The 17,260-nt window shown below is 39.3% G+C and overlaps 1 protein-coding gene across 1 annotated transcript in view; it reads right to left on the bottom strand.

Moving 5' to 3' along the window:
* The window catches only part of LOC104589909 (structural maintenance of chromosomes protein 2-1-like), a 67,144-nt gene that overhangs the window by 17,644 nt on the left and 32,240 nt on the right, over positions 1-17,260 (bottom strand). The window contains exon 10 of the mRNA XM_010248381.3: positions 8,907-9,003. Within this exon, the coding sequence (XP_010246683.1) occupies positions 8,907-9,003 (97 nt within the window). The remainder of the gene's footprint in view (positions 1-8,906; positions 9,004-17,260) is intronic.

Below are 17,260 nucleotides of genomic sequence, written 5' to 3'. Positions count from 1 at the left end.
CAGCCTTGGTGAGGATATCCGCAAGCTGCATATTAGATGTGATGTACGGAAGACACACTTCTTGTGATGTGACCCTTTCTCGCACAAAATGTCGATCAACTTCGATGTTTAGTTTTGTCATGCTGCACTGGGTTGTGGGCTATATTAATAGCTGCCTGATTATCACAATACAGCATTAAGGGCTTTTCATAGTCAATACCCAACTCTTCAAGTAGTGACCTCAACCACAAGATTTCAGCCACTCCATTAGCCATTGACCTGTATTCCGCTTCAGCACTGGAGCAGGAAACAACACTCTGCTTCTTACTCCTCCAAGAGAGAAGGTTACCTCCCACAAGGGCACAATATCCAGAGGTAGACCTTCAGTCATCAACACTCCCAGCCCAATCGGCATCTGTATAGACTTCCACCCTCATGTGATTATTGTTCTTGAGCAGTATACCTCTACCCGGGCATCTCTTCAAGTATGCTAATATTCTCTCTGCCGCAAGAAGATGAGAAGTTCTAGGGGAGTGCATGTACTGGCTAACAACACTAACTGCATAGCTGATATCCGACCGAGTGAGGCAGAGATATAGGAGCTTTCCAACCAACCGTTGGAACATAACTTTGTCTTCAAGAGGCTCCCCGCCCTCTACACTAATCTTGTGATTTTTTTCGATGGGTGTATCAGCCGGCTTAACACCCAACTTTCCAGTTTCCGCCAACAGATCTAAACCATATTTTCTCTGAGAGATAAAAATCCCCTACTTGGATCTAACAACCTCAATACCGAAAAAGTACCGTAGTGCACCAAGATCTTTCACCTCAAACTCTTGATGAATGAGCTGTTTGAGGGACTCAATCTCATGACTGTCATTTCCTGTCACCACAATATCATCAACATATACTACAAGTAGTGTCAGAGAGGACTCCACCCTTTTGATGAATAGTGTATGATCTGACTGGGCCTGTACATAACCAAACTTTCCAAGGGCTAATCTGAACCTATCAAACCAGGCTCTAGGTGACTGCACCATACAATGCCTTGTTCAGTCGGCAAACCTTCTTACCTGTCTCTGTATCTTAGAATCCAGGAGGCAACTGCATGTAAACCTCTTCCTGTAAGTCTCCATTCAGAAAGGCATTTTTAACATCCATCTGAAACAGGGGCCAATAATGATTTGCTGCAAGGGATAACAGAACTCGAATGGTGGTCATCTTGGCTACTGGGGCAAAGGTCTCCAAGTAGTCTATGCCATAAGTCTGAGTGAACCCCTTTGCAACCAGCCGGGCTTTGTACCTTTCAATAGAGCCATCAGCATTATGCTTCACAGTGAACACCCATCTGATAAGGCTTCTTGCACTGTTCTTGGAATAGGGACATTGGCAATGGAAGTGAGATAGGACCGTTAAGATGGAGACAAACGACCATAGGATAAGAACTATGAGATGCTGTGAGCTGTAGAGGTGGTGCAATGTCGTTTCCCTTTGCGAGTGGCAATAGGGAGATCAAGGTCATCCACAAGAGAGGAAGTGGCAACAGTGAGAGGTATCTCAGTAGGCTCTGGATCTGGAGCCGCGGAAGGAACTGGAGCTGGCCGGGACTGCCGATGACTAGGATCAACCTGCCTACATCGCCTGTGATAGACTCTCAACTCCGGCTCCCTTTGACCACCCTCACCACTACAACCTTCATTATCCAGTGGAATAGGTAAAGGAAAAGCCCCACTCAAACCAGCCCCACTTCCACTCTCACTGCTCTCCCCCTGAGAAAAGAAACTCAAAACAGCCCCACTCTCACTGCTCTCCCCTGAGGAGAAACCCTAGGATAATAGGGTGTCTCCTCAAAGAAGGTGACATCCATGGAGACAAACTGTTTCCCTAAAACCGGATCATAGCAGCAATAACCCTTTTTAGTTTGTGCATAACCAAGGAAAATGCATTTGGAGGCCTTAGGTTCAAACTTTGAATGATGAGGCCCGAGAAGCTGAACGAAACAGGTACAAACAAAGGTTTTAAGGGGAACAATGAACAACTCCTCGTCTGGGTATAGAAGGGAAAAGGGGGTTCTCATATCAAGAACCCGGGAAGGAACTCGATTAATGAGATAAACTGTCGTGAGGATAGCATCACCCCAGAAGCGAATAAGTACATTGGAGGAAAACATAATGCTTATAGCCACCTCCAAGATATGCCTATTCTTCCTTTCGGCAACACCGTTCTGCTGTGGTGTATAAGGGCAAGTGCTCTGGTGAATAACTCCATGGTTAAGAAGATAGGAGGTCAATGGCTGAGCAAAGTATTCTTTTGCATTATCAGATCTAAGGACTTTGATTTTGGTCCCAAACTGAGTGAGAACCATCTGATGGAAGTTTTGGGTCAGAGCAAGAACCTCATCCTGAGAACGCATAAGATAGACCCAAGAAAAACGGGTATGGTCATCAACAAACAATAGAAAATATATGTACCCACCCATAGAAGAGATATGATATGGCCCCCAAACATCAATATGCACAATATCAAAAGAGGAATTACTCCTTTTATTACTTAAAGAATAAGAGGTTCTACAATGTTTGGCAAACTCACAACTCTCACACTTCAACTTTGATAACTCAACAGACTCAAATAAAGCAAGAAACAAACTCTTCAATGACTTAACAGACAAATGACCTAATCAGTTATGCCAAAGCATAACCGAACTCACAGACTGGGAAACAAAAGACTTCTTATTCACTGACTCCTCCCGACGAAAACTCTCTCCAAACAGATAGATCTCGTTCGTCTCACGGCCAGTCCCAATCACCTTCCTCGTCTCCAAATCCTGAAAAACACATCAGTCAGGGAAAAAGGTTACTGAACAGTTCATGTGTTTGGTAATACTACTAACTGAAAGCAGGTTAGTATCAAGCTTAGGAACATGCAAGACAGAAGATAAAGAGATAGTATTCGATAGCTTGATGTCCCCCTTGCCCGAAATGGGAACAAGAGAGCCATCAGCAATGGATACTCTATCTCGGCCAGAGGACAAGTGATAAGAAGTGAACAAAGATGGCTAGCTAGTCATATGGTCAGATGCACCTGAATCTATTACCCAGTAGTGGTCAGTATTACCTGGAACTGAAGCATGGTAAGCTGAGGCTCGAGTACCTGAATGTGCAAATGCAGATGTGGCAGGAGCTGATGGTGACTGAGATGGCTGAACTGAACTCCCAACTTCCTTTTCCAACTGTATGAGGGCAGCCCGAACAACAGCTAAAGTCTCTAAGGATGTGTCTGATGAGGATGTGGCCATGAGCATTACCCTTCTTATTTCTTAGTTTTGCTGGGACCAAGTGAGGATGTAGCTTCCAACAAGTATCTTTTGTGTGCTTGGGTTTCTTGAAATGTTCACATACCAGATCCCGTTTATCTTCCTTCTTCCTGTCCCTTTCTGAGTCACCCCCTGACTTAGGTTTAATAGCTGTCAAGGCTAGGAAAGAGGGCTGAGGCTGCATCATGACTTTCCTCCTGGTCTCTTCACTATGCACCAGGGAGTATGCTTGAGAAAGGGTCACATTATCTCTTGTCAATATCTGTTGTCGCACAATGTCATATTCTGAATTCAAACCAGCCAGAAACTCAAATACCCTATTCGTCTCAAATTGCTTTCTACGAGTTTGTGCATCTTTGGAACTCTCCCACTCAAGGGTCTCTAGATGGTCAATCTCATGCCACAAGGATTTCAAGGTAGAGAAGTAGACAGAAACTGGCTTCTCTCCTTGTTTAAGGCTGTTCACCTCACACTTCAGTTCATAGGCTCTGGCAACATTAAGGGGTTGGGAATAGGTTTCTTTCACAACATCCCATATCTCTTTGGCTGTCTTTGCCCACAAGTAATTTCGACTGATATGTGGCTGCATAGAATTACACAGCCACGCCATAACCAAATAGTTCTCTTGAACCCACTTGGTGTATGTTGGGTCCTCCTTGGAAGGTTCTTTCACATCTCCAAAGAGGTAACCCAGTTTTCCCCTTCCTCCAATAGCCATCATGGCTGATTGAGCCCACTCCAAATAATTTGACCCATCAAATCTCATAGTTGTAATCTGAAACCCGGTTTCAGATACACTACCATAACTGTGGTTTCCAAAACTACTTTCTCCCTGACCCTTAAACTCCATCTTTGATCAAGATTCAATGGCTACAAACTGTTAGAGTCACTATACCAGAAAACAGAGTCAAACAAGCAGGTCTGAAAACTGATCTGAAACCAACACAAATCTGATCTGATCCAAAATCTGATCGGAAACCAACCCATATCTCTGTTTACTGTCTTCTAGGGTTACCTGAACCCTAACCTTCGCTGCTTCTTCCTGATTACCAACTCTCTGCAAGCTGCGGCAAGTCTTCAACCGCTGCGAACCTCTCCTGGTAATCTCCAAGATTCAACCACCGAATACTTCTTCAAAGCTTCCAGCCCTAGCTAGTCCTCATGTGGTCGACTGGACTAGACACACATGAGAAGCCCTAGGTAGGCTCTGATACCAAGTAGAAGATCAAGACTGTAATCAGTCTTGAATCCTAATAGGTTTTAGGTTTACAAAACAGAAGAAAAGGAGAGAAAAGGTGAGAGAATAGAAGAGAAACAAGAGAACACAAGTGGTTGAAAGGAGGGACAGATTCTTACTGATCTGCCGCCGCCACGTTCTTATTATTTATAGGTTATGTTTAGTACATAATGGAAAGGACACATCTGCCCTTAGTACTTACATAATAAATAAAGTAAATAAAAGCTGAAATAATTAACAACTGAATTAACAAACTGACACTACTATAACTGGAATAAATAACTACACATGCTGTCCTACGAACACAGTGGGGACCACTGCAGTGGGGCCCACATCAGTGTTCTCTGCACACAAAAACAATCAAAGTGGTTGTTTTCCCTTGTTCCTACTTTACAAAGAATGTATGATCAAATTGGTACTGCTTAAACCCCATTTGTTGTGCTTCCTTGTGGATCTACTAAACCAAGCCCTCAGTGACTGTTTTAGGCCATATAAGGATTTCTTCAATTTGTAAACTTTCTATTTGCTACCCTTAGCACAAAATCCAAGAGGTTGAATTATGCATACTTCCTACTCCAAATCACCATTCAAGAGGGCACTTTTAATGTCTAGTTGATGAAGCTCCCAGTCAAGCTTTGTTGCTAAAGAGAGAAGAACACAGATAGAATTCATTACCACTGAAGCAAAAGTCTCAACATAATCAACCCCATACACCTATGTAAATCTTTTTGCTACCTACCTAGCCTTGTATTTCTCAATCCTACCATTTGTCCTATGTTTTACAGAGAACACCCATTTACACCCCACAACTCCCGTGTGCCATTTTTGTATAGGGCATTGATTTCTTCCTTCGTAGCCTCTGTCCACTAAGGAAGAAGTAAAACCACAACAACACTCTTGGGGAGAGGAACATTGTCAATGGTAGATACTAAAGCACGAAATGAGGGTGAAATACTCTCATTGGACAAGAAATGGGCCATGGGGTGGTGTGTGGTATATGATCTAACCCCATTCCTTTTTGCAATAGAAAGGTCCAAACCATAATTTGAGGTGTCAACATCAATGGGTTCATGAGTTTCAACTAGAATAATAGTACTTGGGTGTTGATAGCGCTCTAGCCTCTAAGAATCCGATGGCATTGGTTGCATAGTTTCCAATTACTCCTAGCTATTGAACTCTATTGGCCTTGGCTTCTATAACGTTGTCTCCAAAGACACAGTGGAGGAGGCTCAAGAGGAGAAGGCAATAACACTTGTGTTTGTTTCTATTTCTCCTCACCTAGACTCTCCCCATAAGGGGAAACAGGAAAATAGGAATCATCAACAAAGAAAAAGACATTCATAGAGAAAATATTCTTTAGAAATAGTATCAAAGCAACGATAACCTTTCAAGGAAAGAGGGTATCCAAGGAAAACACACATAATAGCCTTGGGATCAAGCTTGCCATGAGTAGGAGATAGATCATGAACAAAGCATTCACACCCAAACACATATAGAGGTATGTGATACATTGGGGCCTTAAGAAAGAAAAACTGATGGGGAGACCTATATTCCAATAACTGAGATGACGTTCTGTTAATAACATAAGCAGCAATCATAATAGCATCCAACCAAAATCTTTTTGGAACATGCATTTACAACAACAATCCATGAGCAACATCTAGAAGATGGCAATTTTTTCTCTCGACAGCCCCATTTTATTGAAAGGGGTTCTAGCACAAGAGCTCCAATGAAGAGAGCCACACTAAGCAAAGAAATTGATGAGGCCACCATTAAAGTACTCCTTGGCATTCTCTAATTAAAAAACTTAAATCTCTATCTGAAATTGGGTGTAGACCATCCGTTGAAAACCATTCATGAGTTTGGGGACTTCTTCTTGTGAATGCTTAGGGTAAACCCAAGTATACTGAGAAAAGCCATCAATAAAGGAAAAAATGTATTTATTACCATGCTCAGTTACAATATTAATAGGTCCCCAAACATTAGAATACACAGTGTCAAAAGGAAAATCTGATCTTTTATTACGTGAAGGAAATGAAGTTCTACAATGATTAATCAATTGAAACACACTAAAAATCATTGGCTGACACAGACTTAAACAAATCTGGAAACAAATACTTCAAGGACTCAAGACATTTGGCCCAAACGTTGGTGCCACAAAATGACTTGACTCTTACTTGACTGACTCAAAGACCCTAAGACCACAAGGCCGGATTTATTCTCCAGCACATAGAGACCATCAACCATGAGCCCTCTACCAATCATCTTCCCGGAGCCAAACAAGACCGGCTTTACTAAGCTGTTCCAGGCATGTATAGTATTGCTAACAGACAACAAGTTAATGGACAACTTTGGAACATGTAAAACATTTGATAATGAAATGCCAAAAGGCAAAGATATAAATCCCCAACCAGCAATGAAAGAGAATGATCCATCAACTAATCTCACTTTATCTTCGTAGAACGAAGAGTGAAGGATTGAAAAAAGGTTGACTTACTAGTCATATGTTGGAGGCACCGGAATTAATAACCTCACTTCATCTATTTGTCTAATAGCACAACCATATTGCTCCAAATGGCCACGAAAGGATTTGATAATATCCTCCTAGATATCAAAACCCAAGGGGGAAAGGATCCTGAAGAGAACTCATGGTACAAAAACCACTTTGAGGCTCATGAGATGCATGGTTGGCCGAGGTGAAGAAGCTTCTTGTTTTGTTTTTGTATTCATTTCTTGCTTAGTTCATGTGCCCAGTTTGGTTCCCCGTGCAATTTCAAACATGTCTCACGGGTGTGCTTGGAATTTTTACATTGAGTACACCACATTTTATCTTTATCATCTACCTTTTTCTAATTTTCCCTCTTTCTTGTTGAACTGGTTACTTATCATAGCTAAAGCCATGGTCTTCCCCTTAGAAAGATTCATACCAGACCTCCTACTTTCCTCAGACTGAACCAATGCATACACCTCATGGACAAAAAGGAGATCCTTGCAGCGCAAAATCAGTACCCAAATGGGCTCATACATGGGGTTAAGGCTAGGTAAAAAAAGCAAATACTATTGCTGGGAAACCAACTGTTTATAGATTAGGGCAACCATACAATATAAAAAAGAAAGAAAAAGAACACAGTGCCATTTGCGGCATATAACAAATATTACATCAAATCCCGACATTGTTTTCAAGGCGTCTAGGCGATTCTGGGCGACACTGGGGCGCCTAGTCGCCTAGGCGATAAAAATTTTATAATATGAAAATTTGACTTTTGGCTAGTTACCTAGTTTTATATACCATTCAGCATGTATGTTAATTGAAAAATAACAATTCTCTTTATTATGAACATTAAATTTCCTCTAAAAATGTGGCAAATCATAACATCTAAAAGATAAAAATCTTTTACATATATTAATTTCATTATTTTCAAAAGTAATACTACTATAATAAGTATTTAATAGAACAAATTCACAATAATTAGCAGCTAAAGAAGGTTATTAACTTTATATGATAAATATTCAAGATGGAAAGTAAAAAAGAAAAAAAAAACAAGGATTGAGTTTCTATTTTATTTAATTAGAGAGAGAATAGAAAAAAAGAACTTTATTATTCTATTGTTACTTTCCCCTATCTTTTCTTTTCTTTCTTTCTTTCTTTCTTTCTTTTTCTCTTCTTAAAACCCTTCGATCTTTTAAATTTCAATAGTAAAACAATAAAACAAAATATAATTGATATATATAGCATATAATAAAATGTACTAACACATACATTAATAAGATACAACAATATAAATGATATTATAAAAGGCGCTTGCCTTGTCACTTTTGTCGCCTAGCCAGGCGCTTAATCGCCTAGTCGCCTAGAAGGGTGCCTAGTTGCTAAAAGTCAAGGCATTTGGGCGAGGCACCCAGTCAAGGGTGCCTAGTCACCTAGGCGACACCTTGACAACTATGAATCCCGATATATGTTCCAAAAACATAAGAACCCCAATATAGTAAAATTTAATCAAAACAAAAGTTGAACGTAATAAATGGTGTCGTACTTGTCTAAGAGACAAAGAGTAGTCACCCAAGACAATCCAAGTCAACAAGCCCATTACTAAGACAAGATAAATTTGAAAAGGTTGACATACAAATAATTTTCAGGAGGAATTCTGACCAACCATCACCAAAAACAACAGATCAGAAGTCAAGGATATCTATCTACCAAAACTGCAGGCACAGAGGCAACAAACTGAACTTTGATGGAACGGATTGAATTACTAGTCAATAACATTTGAATATGTTAAATAAGATCTATTGGTGTCTGCCACATGCATGTATGGACAGCAAAATATCCCTTTCAAGCACAATAAGTACCATAAAATACGAACCATAAAGATTCACCTTGGTTTCAATTTCCGATAACCTCTTTTGATGAAAAGAAAGCTTATATTCAGTCTCTACCAATGCATGAAGTTGCCTTAGCAATTCACCGCTACCTCTGCAAGCATAAGTTGAAGCTCATTATAGATGCAAAGCGCCAATTCAAAAGTGCTATAATGATAAATTAAAAACAATTGTTAAGACATTTTACAGTTGAGAAAGTTTGTTATATTTGACACATAATGTTTTTTTACAATAATTTTACTTATTATGGAAAACCGCAGTACAAACTCTCTCATCTTAAATCTAAATCCCTGCAACAAAGTAGTGGTCTCTCTTTTTTTTTTTGATAAATAAGTAGTGCTCTCTCTTTGCAACCATATTCTCTTGTATAGATGATCTTCCCGCTTCTTGTTGTCTAATTCTTGGTGACCAGAATCTTTCCTCATAATCAAACATCAGATCTGCAGTAGTATAACCTCCTCAAAATCAGCTGTATTCTCTTATATTAGGGATAACCTCCCTCACCCACACTCCCTCCCTCCTTCCCACATAATTAACAATGACAACCAACCAACCCCTCCTTCCCTCCTCTACAGTTTCTCATTCACAATCAGCATTAGATCTGCAACAATAGAAACAGTTCTCGAAATCATTTTTTATCAATTGCACCAAGGTAAATCTGATTTGACTTTTGACATGGGCTAAAACTGCTAAAGAGACTCAGAGTCCGTTTACTTTGCAGTAGGAATTGGAATCAGAATCTGGAATGGTCCATTCCCATAGTATGTTTGGTTCAGACAGGAATGGGAATGGAAATTTAAATGAGCAGGAATAGGATTTTATTCCCAAGGGAGAGGCAGAGAATGACCATTCCCTCAAATGGGGGAATGCCGTTACAGCAGGAATGTGAATGGGATTCTGATTCCGCCCACCCAAACAGTTGGAATCAAAAAAGCCCATTCAGATTCCGGGTCCAAACCCCCATTCCTGTGAACCAAACGGGGCCTTAGCATCAAACCAAGGCCACCTACTCAAAGCAGAGACATTATACTAGAATATAGCAATTACAAGTCAAGTCTATAGTTTAAAAGCAAGGTGACAAGACATTATCTACATACTACTCCATTCTTATATCTACGTGAGGAGAATCAAATGATCATCAATCTACTGACTAGAAGAAGATGATAGGGCTAATAAGAAACTTCTCAGCCAACAGTGTGTGTTTGCTTTCCCTGCTGACCTTAATCCTAATCATGAACCTATTAGAGCTCAAAATTCAAATACTTGGGAGGTGAAGCGCATTTTAAGGTATGCACCTCGCCTAGGCCATAGGTGCAGCCCTTTCAAAAGGTGAACAACTGGTGCGCCTAATGCACCTTGCGCCTCATTCCAGGCATGTCCCTTTTGAAAATTTCACGCTTTTTGGTTTTTTGAACCTAGCAGCTAGATCAAGGGCTCTGCCCCCGGACCCCCTATTTGCTAACGTTGTTCATTCATTCGTCCTAATAAATATCTTCTTAAAAAGCAATTAAAAATGTAAAATCATTATTTTTTGTGTGAGAACTAAGAATTTAAGACCCTAACATGGACTTGTCCAGGCTTGCCCCGAGGGGCATGCCATAAAGGCAGCTTGTAGAATCAAGAATGTAATAAGTTTTGTAGTCCAACAAGGATAAAAAGAATAGAAGGAAGAGAGAAGAAGAAGAGAGAAGAAGAAGAAGTTCTATTCAGAAGATGAAGGTTGGCGGCTCCAAAGTTTGTATTTATACTTAGGGAAACAACTTATAACAAAATAAAGGAGGAAATACCAAAAATACCCCTATGCTAGTACATAACATGTTACAACACTCTCCCTCAAGTTGGAGCATATATGTCAATCGTGCCCAACTTGTCACACAATTCATTATGTTGCAAGTAGTGAAGACCCTTTGTAAGGACATCAACTAATTGTTCCTTGGAACTGAAGTAAGGAGTACAAACTTCCCCCTTTTCAAGTTTTTCCCTTATGAAATGCATGTCAATTTCAATATGCTTGGTCATGTCATGAAGAATTGGGTTGGCTGCAATACTAATGGCCGCCTTGTTGTCACAGTAGAGGACATTAGACCATCAGCAAAGAAGCCCAACTCTCCAATCAAGTGTTTTACCCATAGCACTTCAACAACTCCATGCACCATGGCCCTATACTCGGCCTCCGCCCTAGATCTAGCCACTACACTTTGTTTTTCGCTCCTCCAAGTGACCAAATTTCCACCAACAAAGGTACAATAACCACTAGTTGATTTTCTATCATCAACTACTTGGGCCCAATCTACATCTCTGTAGACTTCCACCTTCATATGACTATATTTCTTGAATAGTAACCTAGTTCCTAGATATTTCTTTAAATATATCAGTACTCTCTCAACTACCTCTAAATGGGAGGATGTTGATGCATGCATAAACTGACTAAGGACACCAACAGCATAAGCTATATTTGGTCGAGTCATTGATAGGTAGAGAAATCTTCCTACCAACCTTTGAAACTTCTTGACATCTGTAACTAGTTCTCCAGTACAATCACCAAACCGATGGTTTTCATCAATAGGGGAATCTATAGGCTTTGCTCCTAACTTTCGTGTGTCTTGCAAGAGATCTAGGACATATTTCCTTTGAGAAATGAAGATGCCCTTTTTAGAGCAAGCAACCTCAATACCAAGGAAAAAACATAGTTGTCCCAAATCTTTCACCTCAAACTGCACAGCAAGGGATACTTTACCTTTATGAATCTCAGAGTCCCAATTCCCTATAATGACAATGTCATCAACATAGACAATCAATACTACAACATTCTTTTGGTTTCTTTTGACAAGCAGAGTATGGTTAGTTTGGCACTCCTTGAACCCAATTTGTTGAAGAGCCAAGTGAAATCTATTGAACCAGCCCTTGGGGATTGTTTCTGTTGAAGATTAATCAATTTTGAGTTGTTTTATGAGTAGATGTTTTATGTTAGTTGTTAGATAGGAGGTGGGGACGACAACAGTTATGTGAATCCAAATTTTATTTTATTTTTTTAGTCTTATATATGTTGTTTTATGTTTTGCCACCCTATAAGGGCAAAGTTGTCTTTGTACTGCTCTTATACTTTTATTATAAATAATAAGTGAAGGGGGCGGCCAGCTTATTTCTCTCTTTTCTTTTCAATATCTCTTCTTCTCTTCTCCTCTCTTCCTTCTTCCTTCAAGAAACTACTCTTCTTTTTCATATTTTTTGAATTCAACAAATTTCTACTGTTTCAAACCATATAAAGATTTTTTTAGTTCGCAAACTTTCCCTTCACACCCTTGTGCTACAAACCCAGGAGGCTAAATCATGTATACTTCGTCTTCCAAATCCCCATTCAAGAACGCATTTTTTATGTCCAATTGGTGGAGTTCCCAATCAAAGTTAACAGCCAAGGATAGCATAATTCGGATAGTGTTCATTTTAGCAACTGAAGCAAATGTTTCTGCATAATCGACCCCATACGCTTGTGTATACCCTTTGCAACTAACCTGGCCTTATATCTCTCAACTGACCCATCTACTCTATGCTTTACAGTGAATACCCACTAAAACCCCACTATCTTCTTGCCTTCAAGAAGATTCACCAACTCCCAGGTGTTGTTTTTGTGTAGAGCACAAATTTCTTCCTTCATTGCATCTGTCCATTCAAGTATAGATAAGGCTTCTGCAACAACTTTGGGAATGGAAACGCAATCGATGGCAATCAAAAAAGCACGAAATGAGGGCGCAATGTTTTCATAGGGCAAGAACTGAGCAATAGGACGCTTAATAGTACATTATCTAACTCCTTTCAACAATTGGGACATTAACAACATTGGTAGAATCATCAATAGCAATAGGTTCAGTAATGTCAAGGGGAACAAGAGTACCTGGATTTTCCTTCAAGGAGTCAGATGGTGGTGGATGTATATTCTCTAGCTGCTCCACAACCTTTGAATTCAATTGTCCCTTACAACGCCTCAAGAAGACACGGAATAGAGAGGAGTTAGGAATAGAAGGGAGAGAAACTTGTGGAACTTGCCTCTCCTCCTCCACACTATTCTCCCCCTGAGGAGAGGCTTGGAAGAAGAATTCAAATTCAAAAAAAGACACATCCATCGATACAAAGTACTTATGTGTGACAGGATTAAAGCATTTGTAGCCCTTCTGGTAAGATGGATAACCCAGAAAAACACATGGAACAGATCTTTTATTATTTGATGGAAAAGTTGTTCTACAATGCTTACTTAATTAACATGTTTGACATTGTAAACTAGTGATAGACACAGATTTAAAAAATTTAGGAAACATAACTTTTAAAGACTCAAAGGACAAATGACCAAGGCGATTATGCCACAACCACAGTTGACTTTTTGTAGACTAACTCATAAGACTCACAGGAGTTGATGCCACAGTGCCAGCTTTATTCTCCAAAATGCAGAGGCCATGAACCATATCTCCTTTATCAATCATCCTCCCCAAGGCTAAATCCTAAAAAACACAAGAACGAGGAAAAAAAGTTACACAACAGTTTAAGGATTGAGTAATACTACTTATGAATAACAAATTAATAGGAAGTTTGGGAACATGAAGGGCATGGGGTAAAACAAGGCCATCAGGAAGGGATATAGATCCTCGACCAACAATAGTGGATAGAGACCCATCAACAAGTCTCACTTTATCCCTCCTAGAGAAAAGAGTGTAGGCTTGAAATGATCCCCACCTCCTAGAGAAAAGAGTGTAGACCAATCATATGGTTTGATGCCCCTGAGTCAATGATCCAAGGTGACTCGGGAGCAAAGGTACACACATGAAATGCAAAAGCACCTTTACCTGATGTAGAAGGGGTAGGAACCGACCTATCCATCTATCCAAGAGTCCTACCATACAGTTCCAAATGATCTCTGAAAGAGTTAATGATGTCTTCCTTGGGATCAAAACCACTAGGATACTCTTGGGAAATTCCAGTAGTCAGATTATTTGATTGGCAATCTTTTGCAACCAGATTTGCAGAAGTAAATTTCTTTTGAGAAGGCTTCTTTGAAGTGTCTTGATTCTTGGTTGCCCACTTGGACTTCCCCACTAACTCCCAACAAATATCCCAAGTGTGTCTAGGCTTTTGGCAGTGAGTGCACCACAGCTTGTCCTTGTCATCATTTTTCCTTGATTCTCCCTTTTTCATTCCAATGTTGCCCCTCTTGCAGCCAAGGTAACAGGTTGCTCCCCCTCAGAAACATTCATTAGATTTTTTTTCTACTCTCTTGAGACTGAACTAAGACATATACCTCCTAAACAGAAGAAAGTTCCCTACTTCCTAAAATTTGTACCCGAAGAGGTCCATTAACAGGAGTCAGCCCCAACAAGAAAGCAAACACTCGTTGGGAGACAAGCTTTTTGTATGCTTTTGCATCCTCATCATTCTTTCACTCAATAGTCTGATAATAGCCCAACTCCTCCCAAACAGAGGTAAGGGCTCAATAGTATGTAGATAGGCTACAGTCTCCTTGCTTCAAGTAGATGATTCTGCTTGAAGCTGGTAAATCTTGGCAAAATGTCTTCATTTAGAGTAGGTTGCCCTAGCTTGTTCCCAAATCCCACAAGTTGTATTAGCCCATATGAAGTTTTTCTTTACATGAAGCAACATGGAGCCTAACAGCCATGACATAACCATGATGTTTTCTTGATCCCGTCTATCATGTTCAATTGTACCAAACTTTGGTTCTTTAATCTTTCCACTTATGTAACTAGCTTTCCCCCTAGCTGTGATATAAAGTTTGATGCCTTTGGACCATTCCAGATAATTTAAGCCATCAAAGGGGGTAATAGACAAAGAAATTCATGTTGTCCACTCCTCCATTAAGGTTTCCTTGATGGGAAGTAATACCAGAGGTTGTTGAATCCTCAGTAGCCATTTTTCCCCATGTTTTACCGCTTACTGTATTCGGCTGCCACCACAAACCTCTTCTTGGTACAACGACCAAGAGAGAAGAAAAAAAAAAAAAAACGAAGACTAAAAGGTTAGGACAGTCCAATGGAGTCTTCTCTTCCTCTTCCAATCAAAGAACAAAGTTTCAGATGGAGAACAAAATTTGAGAAGGTTACACCCAGATCAGTGCTCTGATACCATGTAGTCCAGCAAAGATAAAAAGAATAGAAGAAGGAAGAGAGAAGGAAGAAAGAAGAAGAAGAAGAAGAAGAAGAAGAAGTTTGATTCAGAAGATGAAGGCTGGCAGCTCCTAAGTTTAGGGCAACAGCTTCTAACAAAATAAAGGAGGAAATACCAGAAATACCCCTAAGCTAGTACATAACATGTTACAACATGTTTTACATCACATTAGCTACTTGAACTAATGCAATTGAGGAAAAAAAGAGATTATGGGTTTTGCATGCTTGAAAATGTTTTATATGTTTGATTTTACTTTTAAATTCTCATTTGAAAACACTTTACATGTTATGTTTATGTATTTCAATTTTAGATGATAGGTTTTTTAAAACATTTATTTTCAAACTTAAGTTTACTTTTTTATTAATATTGTGTTTAATATTTTTTTCAATTTTTTTTGCATTTTTTTATCTTTTTGACATTTTTTATTTTTGCTCCCTGCTTCAAAAAAGTGCATGTCTCGCCTTGAGCCTCGGGCGCAAATTGACCCCATATGCCTTTTTTGCACCTTGTAGTTTTAAAACACCAGATAGAACGATTGGTGAGGGTCATATGGTTTATGGCCTTTATATCTAACTCATTCAAAGGTGTCTTCTACTGGTCTATTGAGAGGACGTTTTGTGGATTTGTTGGATCAGCAGGAGGCTTTTTCTAATATGACCCTATAGATTTCAGTCCATTGGATATATAGACTTGTAGAAACAAAATGCACCTGTTTAGCATTTTATTGAAGACTTGGTGCCCATATTTTGACTTAATATTTACAACCCAGGCATGGAAGCAATGTGTTTTTCAAGCAACATATGTATAGAAGGTTCGGAGACATACATGGTCATACTTTTTCACAATTCAAATAATTATGAGTAGTTTTTGAAGAAACTAGATAACCAGATATTACATTTTCCTTGTGCTTTGTTGTTTGGCCCTCTCTTGAGTATATGTATTCTGATATCGGTTCCTGTGAGGAGATAAAGCAAACCATAGTCTCTAGCTCTGTTTTGGAAGGGTTCGTGACAACCAAAATATTCAAATTACTTAAACAAAACTTGATGCCAATCATTTTCTAGTTCTGTTTTTGGTAGGGTTCGTGACAACCCAAATATTCAAATTACTATAACAAAAGTTGATGCAAAAAAGAAAAACATCTAATGAGAATGGATTTGTTTATGTAGTGAGAGCTCTTGGTAGAAGTCTTGAGAAAAAGGTGGAGAGATATGGAAGTTTGGCTATTGAGAAAATTGTTGAGAAAGATTCAGTGGGCGGAAAAATACTTGACTTGTTCTTTTGGAGTGGTGAGGAGTTTGCTAGGAAAGCCTTGAGGAGTTTGAGAGGAGAAAGAAGGAAGAGAGGATGAAGAAATTTGTAATTGGACAAGGACAAGAGATATGGGATGAAAATGTTGATGGGCAGGAGGAAGTATTTGAGGGGGAAGATTAAGGACTTGGCTTTGCAAGGTTCTGCTTGCTCTCGATACAGGTGGAGGAATGTAGTGTCAATGGGAGATCTAGTATTGTACGGTCTATGTTTTTGTTACAGTTTTGTAGTCTTCTGTCGATATGTCAAAGTTGTGTGTTTGTATATTTCTCTTTCCCTCGGGTGATAACTTATCGCCTTACTTTCATATTCTCTTTTTCTTTTTAATGAATTTCTTATTTACCTTTCAAAAAGAATCTTCCCCCATGAGATACCGCAATTTTCCTTTGACTCAAATACTGATTCATAGTGTGACCACAAAAAAAAAAGAAAACATTACCATCAAGGCTGACAATTGTAATGGATAGGCTAGAATCATCAACAACCCCTGCCATACCTCCAAAACTTCTAATCATGGAATCAAATGTACTAGAAGTGGGCATATCAACATTGAAGCTAAGGACCTATTATTTAGAAGAGAAGAGGACACCTAATACCTTCTCTTCAATAGATCCCAAGGGTATAAAAGTTTAGACCCCAAGAACAAATGTCCAACAACAATCACCATTCTATCAAGGCATCACAAAGCCCAAAAAACCCATCTGATAGCAAAACAAGGAAATAAAAAATTAAAAAAAAAAAAAAAAAAAAAAAACTCTAAACATCTTTAAATATTGTAAGATCACCTTCAACAAACACCAAAATGTATTGCAACCAAGGGGCTATAAGATTCATGTGAGAACTCTTTCCCAATCTTGCACATGAATCAGATC

This window comes from Nelumbo nucifera, chromosome 4, assembly GCF_055504915.1.
Source record: "Nelumbo nucifera cultivar China Antique chromosome 4, China Antique-T2T, whole genome shotgun sequence".
NCBI classification, from domain to species: domain Eukaryota; kingdom Viridiplantae; phylum Streptophyta; class Magnoliopsida; order Proteales; family Nelumbonaceae; genus Nelumbo; species Nelumbo nucifera.
The sequence above is the reverse complement of the archived record's forward strand: the minus strand, read 5'-3'. Positions and strand labels throughout refer to the sequence as shown.